General features: G+C 47.6%; 1 protein-coding gene across 1 annotated transcript in view; it reads left to right on the top strand.

The window, feature by feature from the left end:
• Nucleotides 1–11092, top strand: part of ccdc170 (coiled-coil domain containing 170) — an 81836-nt gene extending 70744 nt beyond the window's left edge. Inside the window, exon 13 of the mRNA XM_080199742.1 lies at nt 10526–11092. Within this exon, the coding sequence (XP_080055868.1) occupies nt 10526–10807 (282 nt within the window). The 3' untranslated portion in view covers nt 10808–11092. The remainder of the gene's footprint in view (nt 1–10525) is intronic.
• Nucleotides 11093–14226: the final 3134 nt, after the last annotated feature.

The following is a 14226-nucleotide window of genomic DNA, read 5'->3' as shown; positions in this document are numbered from 1 at the left end:
GAATGCTTACCTGAAGGTCAGAGGCTGAATGCCCGTGACCACTGAAGTGTTCGCCAACAGGAAGGGAACAGTCTTGCCTGGTGATTGTCGAGCGATGTTCATTCATCCGTTGTCGTAGCGTCTGCATGGTCTCCCCAATGTACCATGCTTCGGGACATCCTTTCTTGCAACGTATCAGGTAGACAATGTTGGCCGAGTTGCAAGAGTATTTACCATGTACCTGGTGGATGGTATTCTCACGTGTGATGATGGTATCCATGTCGATGATCCGGCATGTCTTGCAGAGGTTGCTGTGGCAGGGTTGTGTGGAATTGTGGTCACTGTTCTCCTGAAGGCTGGGTAGTTTGCTGCGAACAATGGTCTGTTTGAGGTTGTGTGGTTGTCTGAAGGCAAGAAGTGGGGGTGTGGGGATAGCCCTGGCGAGATGTTCGTCTTCGTCAATGATATGTTTGGTTCATGTCGCACTATCTGTAACCCCCATGACTTGCCTGGGTTTGCAAAACCTCACTTACTGTACTGTCTGGAGACAATACACATCTCTGTAACCTGTGATCAGTGCTCCTTCCACTCACATTGTCGGCCACTTCAGGTCTTGAACAGCAGGTTAGGTGTAAGGATTCGCATTCTAATCAGTAATCTCTAAACTGTCTGTGCTTTATATGCTCTGTCTGAGGCCAGAACTCTCCATTCACCTGACGAAGAGGGAAACCTCGAAAGCTTGTGAGTATATTATCAAATAAATCGGTTGGACTAAAACCTGGTGTTGTCAGACTTTTTACTGTGTTTACGCCAGTCCAACGCCGGCATTCCCACATCATGACTGTCAGGATGGCCATGCCCAGGGGGCACCATCTCCCGCTGCCTGGCCCCCTGGGGGGAGCCCGATTGCCCTCCCCCCTTCATTCTGACATGGCGTCCCACGAGTTCCCCGAACGTGAGGAGCCGGTCTGAACCCTGCCAGAAGGAAGTACTCCTGGTGGGATGGGAGATTCTATCAGGACCTGAAAGTTCCCGATTATGGACCTGCTAAACATATTAAACATACATTTAAAAAATGGATTTAAATCACTTAGCTACCTTTCTGCCAGTTTCCAGCGTGGTCTGATGGGTGACTGTTTGCCAGCGCTGGGAGATGCGCATCCATTCCTGGCGCATGCGCAAATCCCGTAACAAGGCCGGAGACACCACCTCCCATCCCCACTGACAGAAAAGTTGTACATCGTGATGGGAGAATCGCAGCCAAGGTTTCATTTTTTTTGTAACTCTCATTTTAACATGAAGTTAAATTAACACAATTTAACAGGCAAATTGGTATGAATTATATACTACAGATGGAATAGCCAGTATAACAATGAGAGATCTCACAGAATTCCTAGGAAGTGTGCTCTGCCAGTATGGCACTAATTTTGGCCACAAGTTCTGCCCAACTTCCTTGGGCAGAATTCCAGTCCCTTTCCTTCAAGGATTCCTCCGATTCTCCTTAGTCAGCAGCTTCCATGTAAACTGAGCGATCTTTTATGCAATGGCACACAATTTTCCAGAACTTTCTCAGCTGCCCTTATTTGTGGCCACATGGATCGAACAGAAGTGCCTTTGGCCTTCGCACGGAGGTATGGCAGATTCTGGGCTTTTAAGTGAATGAAACAGTGGCAATAGTCCTAACTGAGATTCCCCACTGGTCAGAAATCCAGCTCTCCGACTCGCTAACTGCCCCCTCTCTCCGTTCTTCCCCCTTCTTTTCTGTCTGCCATGCAGCCTCTGTATTTTAACTTCCTTCCCAAGTCCGGGGTCACCAGCTCATATTGAAAAGTGTCTTTTTATTCTCCAGAAATTATAATGAATCCCTTTTCAAGTGATACAAACTTTTAAAAATCCTTTTTAAACATCTGTTTAAAAAAAATTACAGATTCCCCGAACATTTCAACATAATTATAAAGTTTCCTTACTATTCGTGTTCCTGGGTCAAAAGCCACCCCGATGTGATTCCAATGTGGTTGCTCATGGTGACTCCATCTGTGCGGTATGTTAATGAGCTGATGACCCTAAAGAAGGGCGGCACGGTGGCACAGTGGGTTAGCACTGCTGCCTTCCGGAACCAGGAACCTAGGTTCGATTCCGACCTCCACACTGTCTCTGTGGAGTTTGCATGTTCTCCCCGTTTCTGCGTGGGTTTCTGCTCCATTTTCCTCCCATACTCCAAAGATATGCAGGTTAGGTGGATTGGCCATGGTAAATTGCTCCCTAGTGTCCAAAGATGTGCAGGTTAGGTGGATTGGCCATGGTAAATTGCTCCCTAGTGTCCAAAGATGTGCAGGTTAGGTGGATTGGCCATGCTAAATTGCTCCCTAGTGTCCAAAGATGTGCAGGTTAGGTGGATTGGCCATGGTAAATTGCTCCCTAGTGTCCAAAGATGTGCAGGTTAGGTGGATTGGCCATGGTAAATTGCTCCCTAGTGTCCAAAGATATGCAGGTTAGGTGGATTGGCCATGCTAAATTGCCCCTTAGTGTCCGAAGATGTGCAGGTTAGGTGGATTGGCCATGCTAAATTGCCCCTTAGTGTCCAAAGATGTAGGTTAGATGGATTGGCCATGCTAAATTGCCCCTTAGTGTCCAAAGATGGAGGTTAGATGGATTGGCCATGCTAAATTTCCTCTTGGTGTCCAAAGATGTGCACATTAGGTGAATTGGCCATGCTAAATTGCCCCTTAGTGTCCAAAGATGTGCAGGTTAGGTGGATTGGCCATGCTAAATTGCCCCTTAGTGTCCAAAGATGGAGGTTAGATGGATTGGCCATGCTAAATTTCCTCTTGGTGTCCAAAGATGTGCACATTAGGTGGATTGGCCATGCTAAATTGCCCCTTAGTGTCCAAAGATATAGGTTAGATGGATTGGCCATGCTAAATTTCCTCTTGGTGTCCAAAGATGTGCACATTAGGTGGATTGGCCATGCTAAATTGCCCCTTAGTGTCCAAAGATGGAGGTTAGATGGATTGGCCATGCTAAATTTCCTCTTGGTGTCCAAAGATGTGCACATTAGGTGGATTGGCCATGCTAAATTGCCCCTTAGTGTCCAGAGATGTGCAGGTTAGGTGGATTGGCTGTGCTAAATTGCCCCTTAGTGTCCGAAGATGTAGGTTAGATGGTTTGGCCATGCTAAATTTCCTCTTGGTGTCCAAAGATGCGCATGTTAGGTGGATTGGCCATACTAAATTGCCCCTTAATGTCCAAAGGTGTTTAGGTTAAATGGATTGGCCATGCTAAATTGCCCCTTAGTGTCCAAAGATGTGCATGTTAGGTCAATTGGCCATGGGAAGTGTGTGGGACTACGAGGATAGGGTGTCAGATAGGACCCAGTTAAGTCAGAGAGTTGGTGCAGACTCGATGGGGCAAATGGCCTCTTCTCCACTGTAGGGATTCTATGATTCAGTGTGTCTGCCTGGAGAAGGAAGCTCAATTATTTTGCAGACCGCACACAAACACCCTGAGGCCTCACAATCTCCTTGCACTTTGCTGTGGTATCTGCAAAAGTTCAACTCCCACGTTTCACAGGTACACAATGTTTGTGGAGGCTGAAATGTTCCATGTCGGCTCTTCAATTGTCATCAGCTCCCCGACACAGTAGCGAGATGATAAAATCGAATGTGCTCATTAATTGGAAAATGCACTTTCACACCCAATGTGATGTTGCCCACATGATGTCTGCCCCAAACGAGTTCACACACATTAGAAAAAAACATAATGGTCTTAAAATGGACTCAGTCAATATTTTGTTCTGCGGCTTGAGTTTTCTGTTCCCATTTGGAGTACTGCGTACAATTCTGGTCACCCCAGCTGTAGGTAGGATTTTATTAAACTGGAAAGGGTGCAAAAAAGATTTACAAGGACGTTACTGGGACTGGAAAGTTTGAATTATAAGGAGAGGCTGGATAGATGGAACTTCTTCCCCTAGAGCGTAGCAGGATGAGGGGTGACCTTATAGAGGTTTATAAAATCATGAGGCGCATAGACAAAGCGAATAGCCAAGCTCTTTTCCCCAGGGTAGGGGAGTCCAAAACTAGAGAGCATTTCTTTAAGGTGAGAGGGGAAAGATTTAAAAGGGACCTGTGGGACAACTTGGCAGTGCGTGTGTGGAATGAGCTGCCGGAGGTGGTGGTAGAGGCGGGTACAATGACAACATTTAGACATTTTGACGGGTACGTGGATGGGAAAGGTTTAGAGGGATATGAGCCGAATGGAGACAAAGGGAACTAGTTCAGTTTAGGAAACCTGGTTGGCATGGACGAGTGGGGCCGAAGGGCCTCTTTCCGTGCTGTGTATTTCTATGACTCTACGGCCAGGATTCTCCCAAAAATATTCTAAGTCCCCAACGTGTGGGAAAATGTGAGTATATCCTGCTGTTTTTCTGTGAGCGTGATTTCCAGAATGAATCCCTGACAATCTGTGCATCAGTGTGCCCCAGTGGGATTCACTCTGGAAATCTGGGGGGGTGGGACCTATTCCTGCTGGAGAGTCTGGCAGCATAGCGCTGAGTGGGTGCGTGTGCCGATCTGTCAGTGCCGAGGTTGATGCATGTGTAGTGGCTGGTCGCCAGGTCACCGGCCAGCCCGATTGCTGACCAGTCCCTCCAGTCCCCATCACAGGTTTACCAACCCCCTCCAACCCCCGATGGCTGGCCTGCTCCGATCTCTCAGTTCCTCCCCTTACGATAGTTGACAATGGTTTCTTGGTCATCAGTAGACTCTTAATTCCAGATGTGTTTATTTGATCGAATTCAAATTCCACCATCTGCTGTGGCGGGATTCGAACCCGGGTCTCCAGAATGTTTTCCCCCATTAGCACTGCTCCCTATTTTCAGGGACTTCACTCGAATGGCCTGGGGGTTTTTAAGCCTGATTCACTGATCCATGTTCCCCATCATCCACAGCGCGAGCCTCTTTCGTAATCTCCACCCTCGGGCTCTGTGACCCTTGTGGATTAGTAACCCTTCTATAGTTTTTTGGTAATCCCACAAAATCTTCTCATTTGTGTTCCCTTTGCCTTATTTTCTTGTCTCCGTTGTTTTAGTTTATTCTCATATAGCACAAAGGAGGCCATTTGGCCCCTCGTGTCTGTACTGGCCCTCTGAGGTTGGGGATTGTCTTACAAGGTGCGATGGAGGAAGCTTCTATTCTCCAGTGTTTCCACGAATGAAAGGTGATTTATAAAATCCTGACAGGACGTGACAGGATAGATGTAGAAAGGGTGTTTCCCCCCCCCAGCCCCGGCTGGTGAGTCTAAAACCAGGGGCCACGGGGCGCGATCTTACCGCTCATTCGTGCTCCGTGCCCTGTCGCAGCGAGGTTGGAGAATCTGGTGGCCAGCCAAATCTCCGTTCACTGCGGCGGGATGGGAAAATCCCCATGAATGGTGGTAAGATTCCGGCCACAGTCTCAAAACAAGGCCAGTGAAGGCTGGGATGAGGAGGAATTTCTTCACTCGGAATTCCGGCAGATGAATCTTTGGAAATCCATACCCCAGCAGGCTGCGGAGGTTCAATTACTGAGCACGTGCAAGACAGAAACCAGTGGATTTTGGGATACCAGTGATATCAAGGAATATCTGGGGAAATGTGAAGAGGGGGATGGTCAGCTGAAGCAATATTCTGGGCTTTATTGATTGGGACACAGAGTATAAGAGCAAGGAGGCTGTGCTGAACTTATACAAAACACGAGTTAGACCTCAGCTGGAATATTATCTACAGTTCTGGACGTCACACTATAGGAAGGACATGAACAGACTGGAGAGAGCGCAGGAGAAGTTTATAAGAATGGACCCAGGGATGAGAAACTTCAGCTACGAGGAGAGGTTGGGAGTGTTCTCCTTTGAGGGGAGAAAGCTGAGAGGAGATTTGGTGTTCAAAACCATGAGGAGGGCTGGGATAGACGCTGTTCCCACTCGTAAAAGGATCAGGGATGACAGGGCACAGATTTAGAATGATCTACCAAAGGAGCAAGTGTGATGGGATGAGAAACTTGGGAGTTGTTGGGGACTGAAATACACTGCCTTGAGAGCGTGGTGGAGGCAGGTCCAATCGAGGCGTTAGAGAGGGCATTGGATGATTATTTAAACGGAAACAATGTGCTGGGGTACGGTGGGGGAAAGGTAGGGGAAAGGCATCAAGTGGTGGAGCGGGATTTTCTGGCCATGCTCGCCTGGAAAATCCTGTCCGAGGTCAATGAACCTTTGCACGAACAACCCTTTCCCCTCACACTACCCCCGCTTCCCGGACTCCCGCCTGTTAGGATTCCCGTAGTGGGCGGACGCAAAAATTCCCCCCATTATATTTGTTTGGAGAGCCAGTGCAGATGAGCAAAATGGCCTCCTTCTGCACTGTAACAATCCCATGATTCTCTGCTGCAATGGCTGCCTAACTGTAGGCACAGGAGTGGGAATGGAGGAATGACACCCTTAAATGCTAAAATATCAAACGTTCTGTTCAAAACTTGAGATGCTTGCTGCTCTCTACGCTTCTCTCTTTCTTTATCTTCCTTTGACTTGTTTTTAATACTCTCCTCATTCCCCTGCCAGATACTTGGAATACTTCTCCCAGATCTGAGGTTCTGCATTCCTATCCAAACCACAATGCCCTGAGTTGCCATTTCCACAGTTCTGATGTGCCTCAGCTGTCTTGTATGTGTCCAACAGATTGCTAAATATTTCTCTGACTCCTGGAGTGGGATTCCCTCGTCCCAAATCCTGCCCGGGGTCAATGGACCTTTCCTTGGTCTGCCCCCTCGCCCACTCTGATTCCCTTGGCGGGCGGGGTGGTAAAAGTCCCTGTTCCCTTTTCTGAGTTTCGAGGAAATTTTCTTCAACTCCTGAAAATATGACTCGCTGGTAGGGTAGGAAACTGCCGAGATTAAAATGGGGGAAATCCTTCCGGGAAGGTTCCTGTGTTTGAGTTTTTTGAGGAACGTGGGTCACTTGCCTGTTTGTCTCACCGGCTGTTATTATCGGCAGGTGGGCCCTGAATGTCCAATGGACATTGTCGCAAATTCCACTTCATCAAATGGCCACTTGCGCCCGTTCTCCGTGAGTTTCACTGATTCTCCCATCGTGGTCCCTGACGCACACACATAGTACTCGGACTTCACTTCCATTCCACCTATCATTCCACACTTTTCAGATTTGATCTGGTGACTGAAGACGAACCATCGGAATTGCTTTGGAAGGAACCATTCAGCCCACCATCCCTCTGCTAACCCTTCAACTGGAGTTGACCACTTTAGCTCCATAGCACTCTCCTTTTCCTTTAGCTTATAATTTTCTTTACTTTCCCAGTATTTATCCAATTCCTTTCTAAATACTTTTAAATAAGTCCGTCTCTCCTTGCGTTAAAGCGTTCCTTGTTTTCCTAACCCTCTGGATGTAACACTTCTACTAACTTCTCCCTTCGTTCTTCCATTTGATTTGTTTTTTTCAATTAATTCATGGCACATGGGCGTCGCTGGCTGGGCAGTGTTTATTACCTATCCCTAGTTGCCTTTGGAGGGCAGTTGGGAGTCAACCACATTGCTGTGGCTCTGGAATCACATGTAGGCCAGACCAGGTAAGGACGGCAGATTTCCTTCCCTAAAGGACGTTAGTGAACCAGATGGGTTTTTCCAACAATCAAAAATGATTTCATGGTCACCAGTAGATTCTTAATTCCAGATTTTTTTTCTTGAATTCAAATTCCACCATCTGCCATGGTGGGATTTGAACCTGGCTCGCCAGAACATTAGCTGAATTTCTGGATTAATAGCATAGCAATAATACCACTAGGCCATCACTTCCCCTGGATTTATTGTTGCCACATATATTAGTATACAGGGAAAAGTATTGTTTCTTGCGCACGACACAAGTAAAGCATACTGTACATAGAGAAGGAAAGGAAAGAGTGCAAAATGTAGTGTTACAATCATAGCTAGGGTTTAGAGAAAGATCAACTTAGTGCGAGGTAGGTCTATTTAAAAGTCTGATGGTAGCCGCGAGGAAGCTGTTCTTGAGTCGCTTGGTACATGTCCTCAGACTTTTGTATCTTTTTCCCCGATGGAAGATGGTGGAAGAGAGAATGTCCAGGATGCATAGGGTCCTTAATTATGTTGGCTGCTTTTCCGAGGCAGTGGGAAGTGTAGACAGAATCAATGGATGGGAGGCTTGTTTGAGTGATGTACTGGGTTTCATTCATGGTCCTTTGTAGTTTTTTGTGGTCTTGGCCAGAGCAGGAGCCGTATCAAGCTCCAACCAATACCAAGATACATCCGGAAAGGAAACTTTCCATGGTGCATCTGTAAAAGTTGATGAGAGTCGTAGCTGGCCTGCCAAATTTTGTTAGTCTTCTGAGAAAGTAGAGGCATTGGTGGACTTTCTTAACTAAAGTGTCGGCATGGGGGAACTAGGACAGATTGGCAGTGATCTGGACACTTAAAACTTGAAGTTCTCTAGTTAGTTTGTGCAGTCTTGTCACCAATTCACTACCTAGTGGGGATATTCATTAAGAGTTTCCTTTCCCGAATCCTTCATTATCCTGAATGCCTTCATTATCTTCCCTCTTAAACTTCCCGGTATCTCATTGTTGCTTCACCCATATTTTGTATCTCAAAAATGATTCTTGTCGGCTTTCTTTCTTCAGTCTGACTCTGAGTAAATATTCACAAACCTCTTCAAAAGTACCTTCTTGCAGGAGTGTACCTGCCCACCAACTCCCCCCCCCCCACCTCCAATCTTTCACCCTCTGTAGCTTTTCGCTTGTATAAAACTCTGCGGCCCATTTCAGAACTCAGGCCAGGCCCCTTCCCCCCTGTGTGCTCACTGAGTTCCATTGCCTCCCGATCTGAGAGTGCCTCATCTTTACAATTCTCATCCTTGTATCCAGAACCATCCTTGCGCCCTCTCTGTCCGTGTCACCTCCTACAACCCACCGAGATCTCTTGCTTTCCCCCAAATCTACTCTCTCGTTCATCCCCGATTCACTTGCCCACTCTTGATGGGCATGCCTTCAGCTATCTAGGCCATAAGTTCTGAAATTTCCTCCCTGAACCTGTCTGACTCTCTCCCTCTCTCTTTAAGACTCGTCTTTTAGCCTGATATTTTCCTTCATCGTCAATGTGTCAAAATTTGTTTGATAATACTTCTGTAAGGCATTTTGGGATGCTTTACTATGGCACACATTTTAGCACATTGGCTGCCGTGGACATAGAATGTCTGCAGGGCAGAAGAAGGCCAGTTGGCCTATCAAGCTTTCACCGACAAAATCCTACCCAGGCCCTATCACCATAATCCTATTTATCCTACTAATTCCCCCACACTAATGGGCAATTTAGCATGGCCAGTCAGCCTAACCCACATATCTTTGGAGTGTGGGAGGAAACCGGAGCACCTGGAGAAAACCCACGCAGACACGGGGAGAATGTGCAATCTCCACACAGACAGTCACTGGTCCCTGGCGCTATGAGGTCACAGTGCTAGCCACCATGCTGCCAAATGATGGGCCGAATATCCTCCTTCCATGTTGTAAATTTCTTCGATTCAATGCTGGGCAGTATATAATTACAAGCAGTTGTTCTGGTTATTTCCATTTCATTTTCAAAAGAAACTGACTCTGATGCTACTTTGAATACACTTTGAAAGGGGTGTACACTTTAAGTGTGCCCTGATCATTTGGACAGTAACTTGGTCTAAAATTATTCTGGAGAGATGTGGTATTTTGATAATGTCACCGGACTAGTAATTCATGAGGTGAAGACTAATGCTCGGGGGACAACGAATTATAGAATCCCTACAGTACAGAAGGAGGCCATTTGGCCCATTGAGTCTGTATTGACCATGATCCCGCTCAAGCCCTATTCCCATAACCCCACACATTTACCCTGATCCTAGGGTCAATTTATCATGGCCAATCAACCTAACCCTTTGGGCTATGGGAGGAACCCAGGGCAAACCCACACAGACACAGGGAGAACATGCAAACAGCACTCAAACAGTCACCCGAGGTTGGAATTGAACCTGGGTCCTTGGTGCTGTGAGGCAGCAATGCTAACCACTGTGCCACTGCGTCACCCAAATGCTCACGGTGGAATTTGAACTCTGTTAATAAATTTATGACCATGAACCTATCATCGATTGTTGTAAAAAAAACACCCTACCTGGATCCCTAATGCCCTTTAGGGGAGGAAATTTGCCGTCCTTACCTGGTCTGGCCTACATGTGACTTCCAGCAATGTGGTTGACTTGAAGCTGCCCTCTGAAATGGCCTAGTTCAAGTGTAATTGGGGATGGCAACAAATTCTGGCCAAATTCTGCCAGTGATGCCCACATCCCATCAAAGAACGAAGAAAAGATTCGGGAGTCATAGCGGGCGAGACAGAAATTTCAGCAGACCATGCTGAAGACCTCGGATGGGGATTTCCAGTCTTGGGGCAAGCGTGGCTGGAAAATCCCATCTTAGATTTTTAAACAGGTGTATTGGTCAACTGGCGATTAATGCAACGTTTTATTGTTTCAGCTACTGGATTTCAGGGAGGTCGTGTCACGGATGCTCGGCTTGAACGTAAACGCTCTTGCACTCCCTGACTACGAGATAATCAAACGGTTGGAAAAGCTGGTCCAAACTCACCACACCTCGGCCGTGGCGGCACTGTGCCTGGAGAACTCGGTGGGTAAGCTGCACCAGGGCTACGCGGCGGGATGTGAGGCCAGGCACAGGTTGGCGGGCAGCCTGAACCATCCAGGCCCCAAGCCGATGGCCGCATTGCCAGCACGGAGGTCAAAAAGTGGCTCGACATAAAACGGACGCTTCGCCAATGGACGGACGCTCATGTTCGCGCTGATTGTTTAGAGATATCACGGCCGATCTGCACCCCTCTCTTCCCAGAATGATCTCCCCCAACCCGAAACCTAAGTGGGCGGCCGTGGGCTCAGCTGGTAACACCCTCGACGATGTCAGGAGGTTGTGGGTTCAAGCCCCACCCCAGTTACTTGAGGTAATCTGGGCTGATGTTTCCAGTGCAGTGCCAAGGGGAATATTGCACATCTAGATGAGACTGAGGCCCCGTAAGGTCCATCCGTGTAAAAGATCCCGTGGCATTCATTTGAAGAAAAGGAATCACGTCCTCAGCCCATATTTATCTGCACCGCTAGGACAGATGACCCAGTTGTGATTGCATTGCTATTTGTGGGATCTTGCTGCATATTCCTGCATTTCAGCAGTGGCTACACTTCAAGGGTTGATCTGCGAAGCACTCTAGGGAGTGCCGAGGTGGTAAAAGGTGTTGTATAACTCTTTCTGAGTGATGTTCGCCGAAATGTATCGGAGGCAAAATGTGGTGGCGGAGCTGGAAGAAGGAAGGGAGATGGGGATAGAAGACCAACCCAAATGAGAGGTTCTCAAAGCAGACAGGGCAGAGAGGCAGCTAGACAGAGGAATAACAGGGATCTCCAGAGTACAGGGGCGTAGGCACTGAATGGAGAGGCATGGCGGCACAGTGGTTAGCACTGCTGACTCACAGTGCTGGGGTCCTAGGTTCGATTCCTGGCTTGGGTCACTGCCTGTGTGGATTCTGCACGTTCTCCCCGTGTCGGTGTGGGTTTTCTCCGGGTGCTCTGGTTTCCTTTCACAGTCCAAAGATGTGCAATTTAGGTGGATTGGCCATGCTAAATTGCCCTTTGGTGAGTAGGTTAGATGGATTGACCTTGCTAAATTGTCCCTTAGTGTCACAAGAGGTGTAGGTTAGGTAGATTGGCCAGGCTAAATTGTCCCTTTGTCCCAAAATATGTAGGTTAGGTGGACTGGCCATGCTAAATTGCCCCTTAGTGTCCCAAGGTGTGTAGGATAGGTAGATTGACCGTGCTAAATTATCCCTTAGATGGGTAGGTTAGAGGGGATTAGTGGGGTTATGGAGATAGGGTTTGGGATGCTTTTTCAGAGAGTTGGTGCAGACTCGATGGGCCGAATGGCCTCCTTCTGGACTGTAGGGATTCTATGATTCCAGTAAGAATTCTATGAATGAGTGACCAGCAGTGATGGAATGAGGGTAACCAGGGTAATTGAGTTATTGAGATACATGTGGCAAAGCATGGGGAGGGGTGGGTGAGAGTGTGATGACAGCGAGAGTGTGGAGGGTGTCTCCACAAGTGCAGCTACCCCCAATGTGTGTTTGGGGGTCTCCACACTGCTGAGATATCTGTATAGTTTGGCTTTGCCTTTGTCCAATGTGGATTTCAATTGCCCTCCCTTCACCCGAGAACCCTTCATTTACCGACATCCAGAACTTCAGGATGTGGACATCACTGGCTAGGCCAGCATTTGTTACCCATCCCTAACTGCCCTTGAGAAGGTTCTGGGGAGCCATTTTGACATATTAGGAGGCTATTTGGCCCATCAAATCCTATCCCGGTTACTGTCGAGCAATCCTGTCAGCCCTGAAGCCTTCACTCTAGGCCAGTGTTGCTGCTAGTTTAGTCCCTCAAATGCCCACCCAATTTCCTTTTGAAATCATTGCTTATCTCTGCTTCCCCCATCCCTGCTAGTTCCAGGTCACTACACAAAACAAATTCTTCCTCACAGTCCCACTGTTTCTTTTGCCCAAAACATTTAATCACTGACCCCAGGTAATTCTATCATCAGCTAATGAGACAGATTTCCTTTATCTACCTCATAAAAACCTGCTATAATCTTGTACACCTCTGTTAGATTTCTCCTCACTCTCTGCTTCAAGTGGAACAGCTCTGGCTTTTCCAACCCAACAGTGTAGTTGAAATCCCTCATTCCTGGAATCAGGAATTCTGGCAAATCTCCTCAACACCATCCTCCATTCTCCTCACTTCCCTCCTCATCTCACCCTTCCCCAAGCTCACTCCATCCCCCTGAGCTTGTGAAAGTTACAATCTGACCCTATGCATTCTTTCTGGTTGTATCACACGTTGGTATGGGCTCCTGCTCTGCCCAAGACCGCAAGAAACTACAAAGGGTTGTGAACAGAGCCCAGTCCATCACTCAAACCAGTCTCCCATCCATTGACTCTGCCGACACTTCCTGCTGCCTCAGCAAAGCAGCCAGCGTAATCAAGGACTCCACGAACTCCGGACATTCCCTCTTCCACCTTCCTCCATCAGGAAAAAGAAACAAAAGTCTGAGATCACGTACCAACCGACTCTTCCCTGCTGCCATCAGACTTTCGAATGGACCTACCTCGTATTAAGCTGCCCTTTCTCTATACCCTAGCTATGACTGCAACACCACATTCTGCACCCTCTGCTTTCCTTCTCTATGAACGGTATGCTTTGTGCACAGGAAATAATAATACACAGGAAATAATACAGGAAATAATACTAATACATGGGACAATAATAAATCAAATCATAGAAGCATAGAATCCCCACAGTGTAGAAGGAGGCCCACTGAGCCTGCACCAACAGCAATCCCACCCAGGCCCTATCCCCCATAACACCACATATTTACCCTGTTAATTTTCCTGCACTAAGGGGCAATTTGGCATGGCCAGTCAACATAATCTGCACATCTTTGGAGTGTGGGAGGAAACCGGTGCACCCGGAGGAAACCCACGCAGACATGGGGAGAATGTGTAAATCACAAGTTGGGGGTCTGGTGAGCAGTGCTCAGAGAGAGAATGGATTGTGAGCAGTAACTTCACTGTTTGGGGGTCTGTAAGTCTGCCCCCGGACTTGCTGACATTGGGATGGGCCTGTTTGTCAGATGGGATCTTCCATAGCAACTGTGAGAAAAACTATCAGTGAAGCTGGAGGACTTCAGTTTTTTTAAATTTAAGCTTAAATTAGTTTATTAGTGTCACAAGTTGGCTTGCATTAACACCATAATGAAGTTACTGTGAAAATCCCCTTCTCACCACACTCCGGCACCAGTTCAGGTACACTGAGGGAGAATTTTGCAAGGCCAACACACCTAACCAACACGTCTTTCGGAGGAAACCCACGCAGACATGGGGAGAACATGCAAACTCCACACAGGCAGTGACCCAACTGGGAATTGAACCCAGGTCCCTGGTGCTGTGAGGCAGCAGTGCTAACCGCCATGCCACCCTCAGTGTTTGCTGTGGAGGAAAGTGTCCCACAAGCAGCAACTGATTGTCCAACTCAGATTGTAACAAGGGTAGCCAGGAAGAGAGTAACTGAACAGGGAATGTAGGTGGCTCAGACACAAACCCAATACATAGAAGCTAGAAGCAG

This window comes from Carcharhinus amblyrhynchos, chromosome 12 (genome assembly GCF_965287045.1).
Source record: "Carcharhinus amblyrhynchos chromosome 12, sCarAmb.v2.hapA, whole genome shotgun sequence".
NCBI lineage: Eukaryota > Metazoa > Chordata > Chondrichthyes > Carcharhiniformes > Carcharhinidae > Carcharhinus > Carcharhinus amblyrhynchos.
Note: the sequence above shows the minus strand (reverse complement) of the source record. Positions and strands in the feature narration are given on the sequence as shown.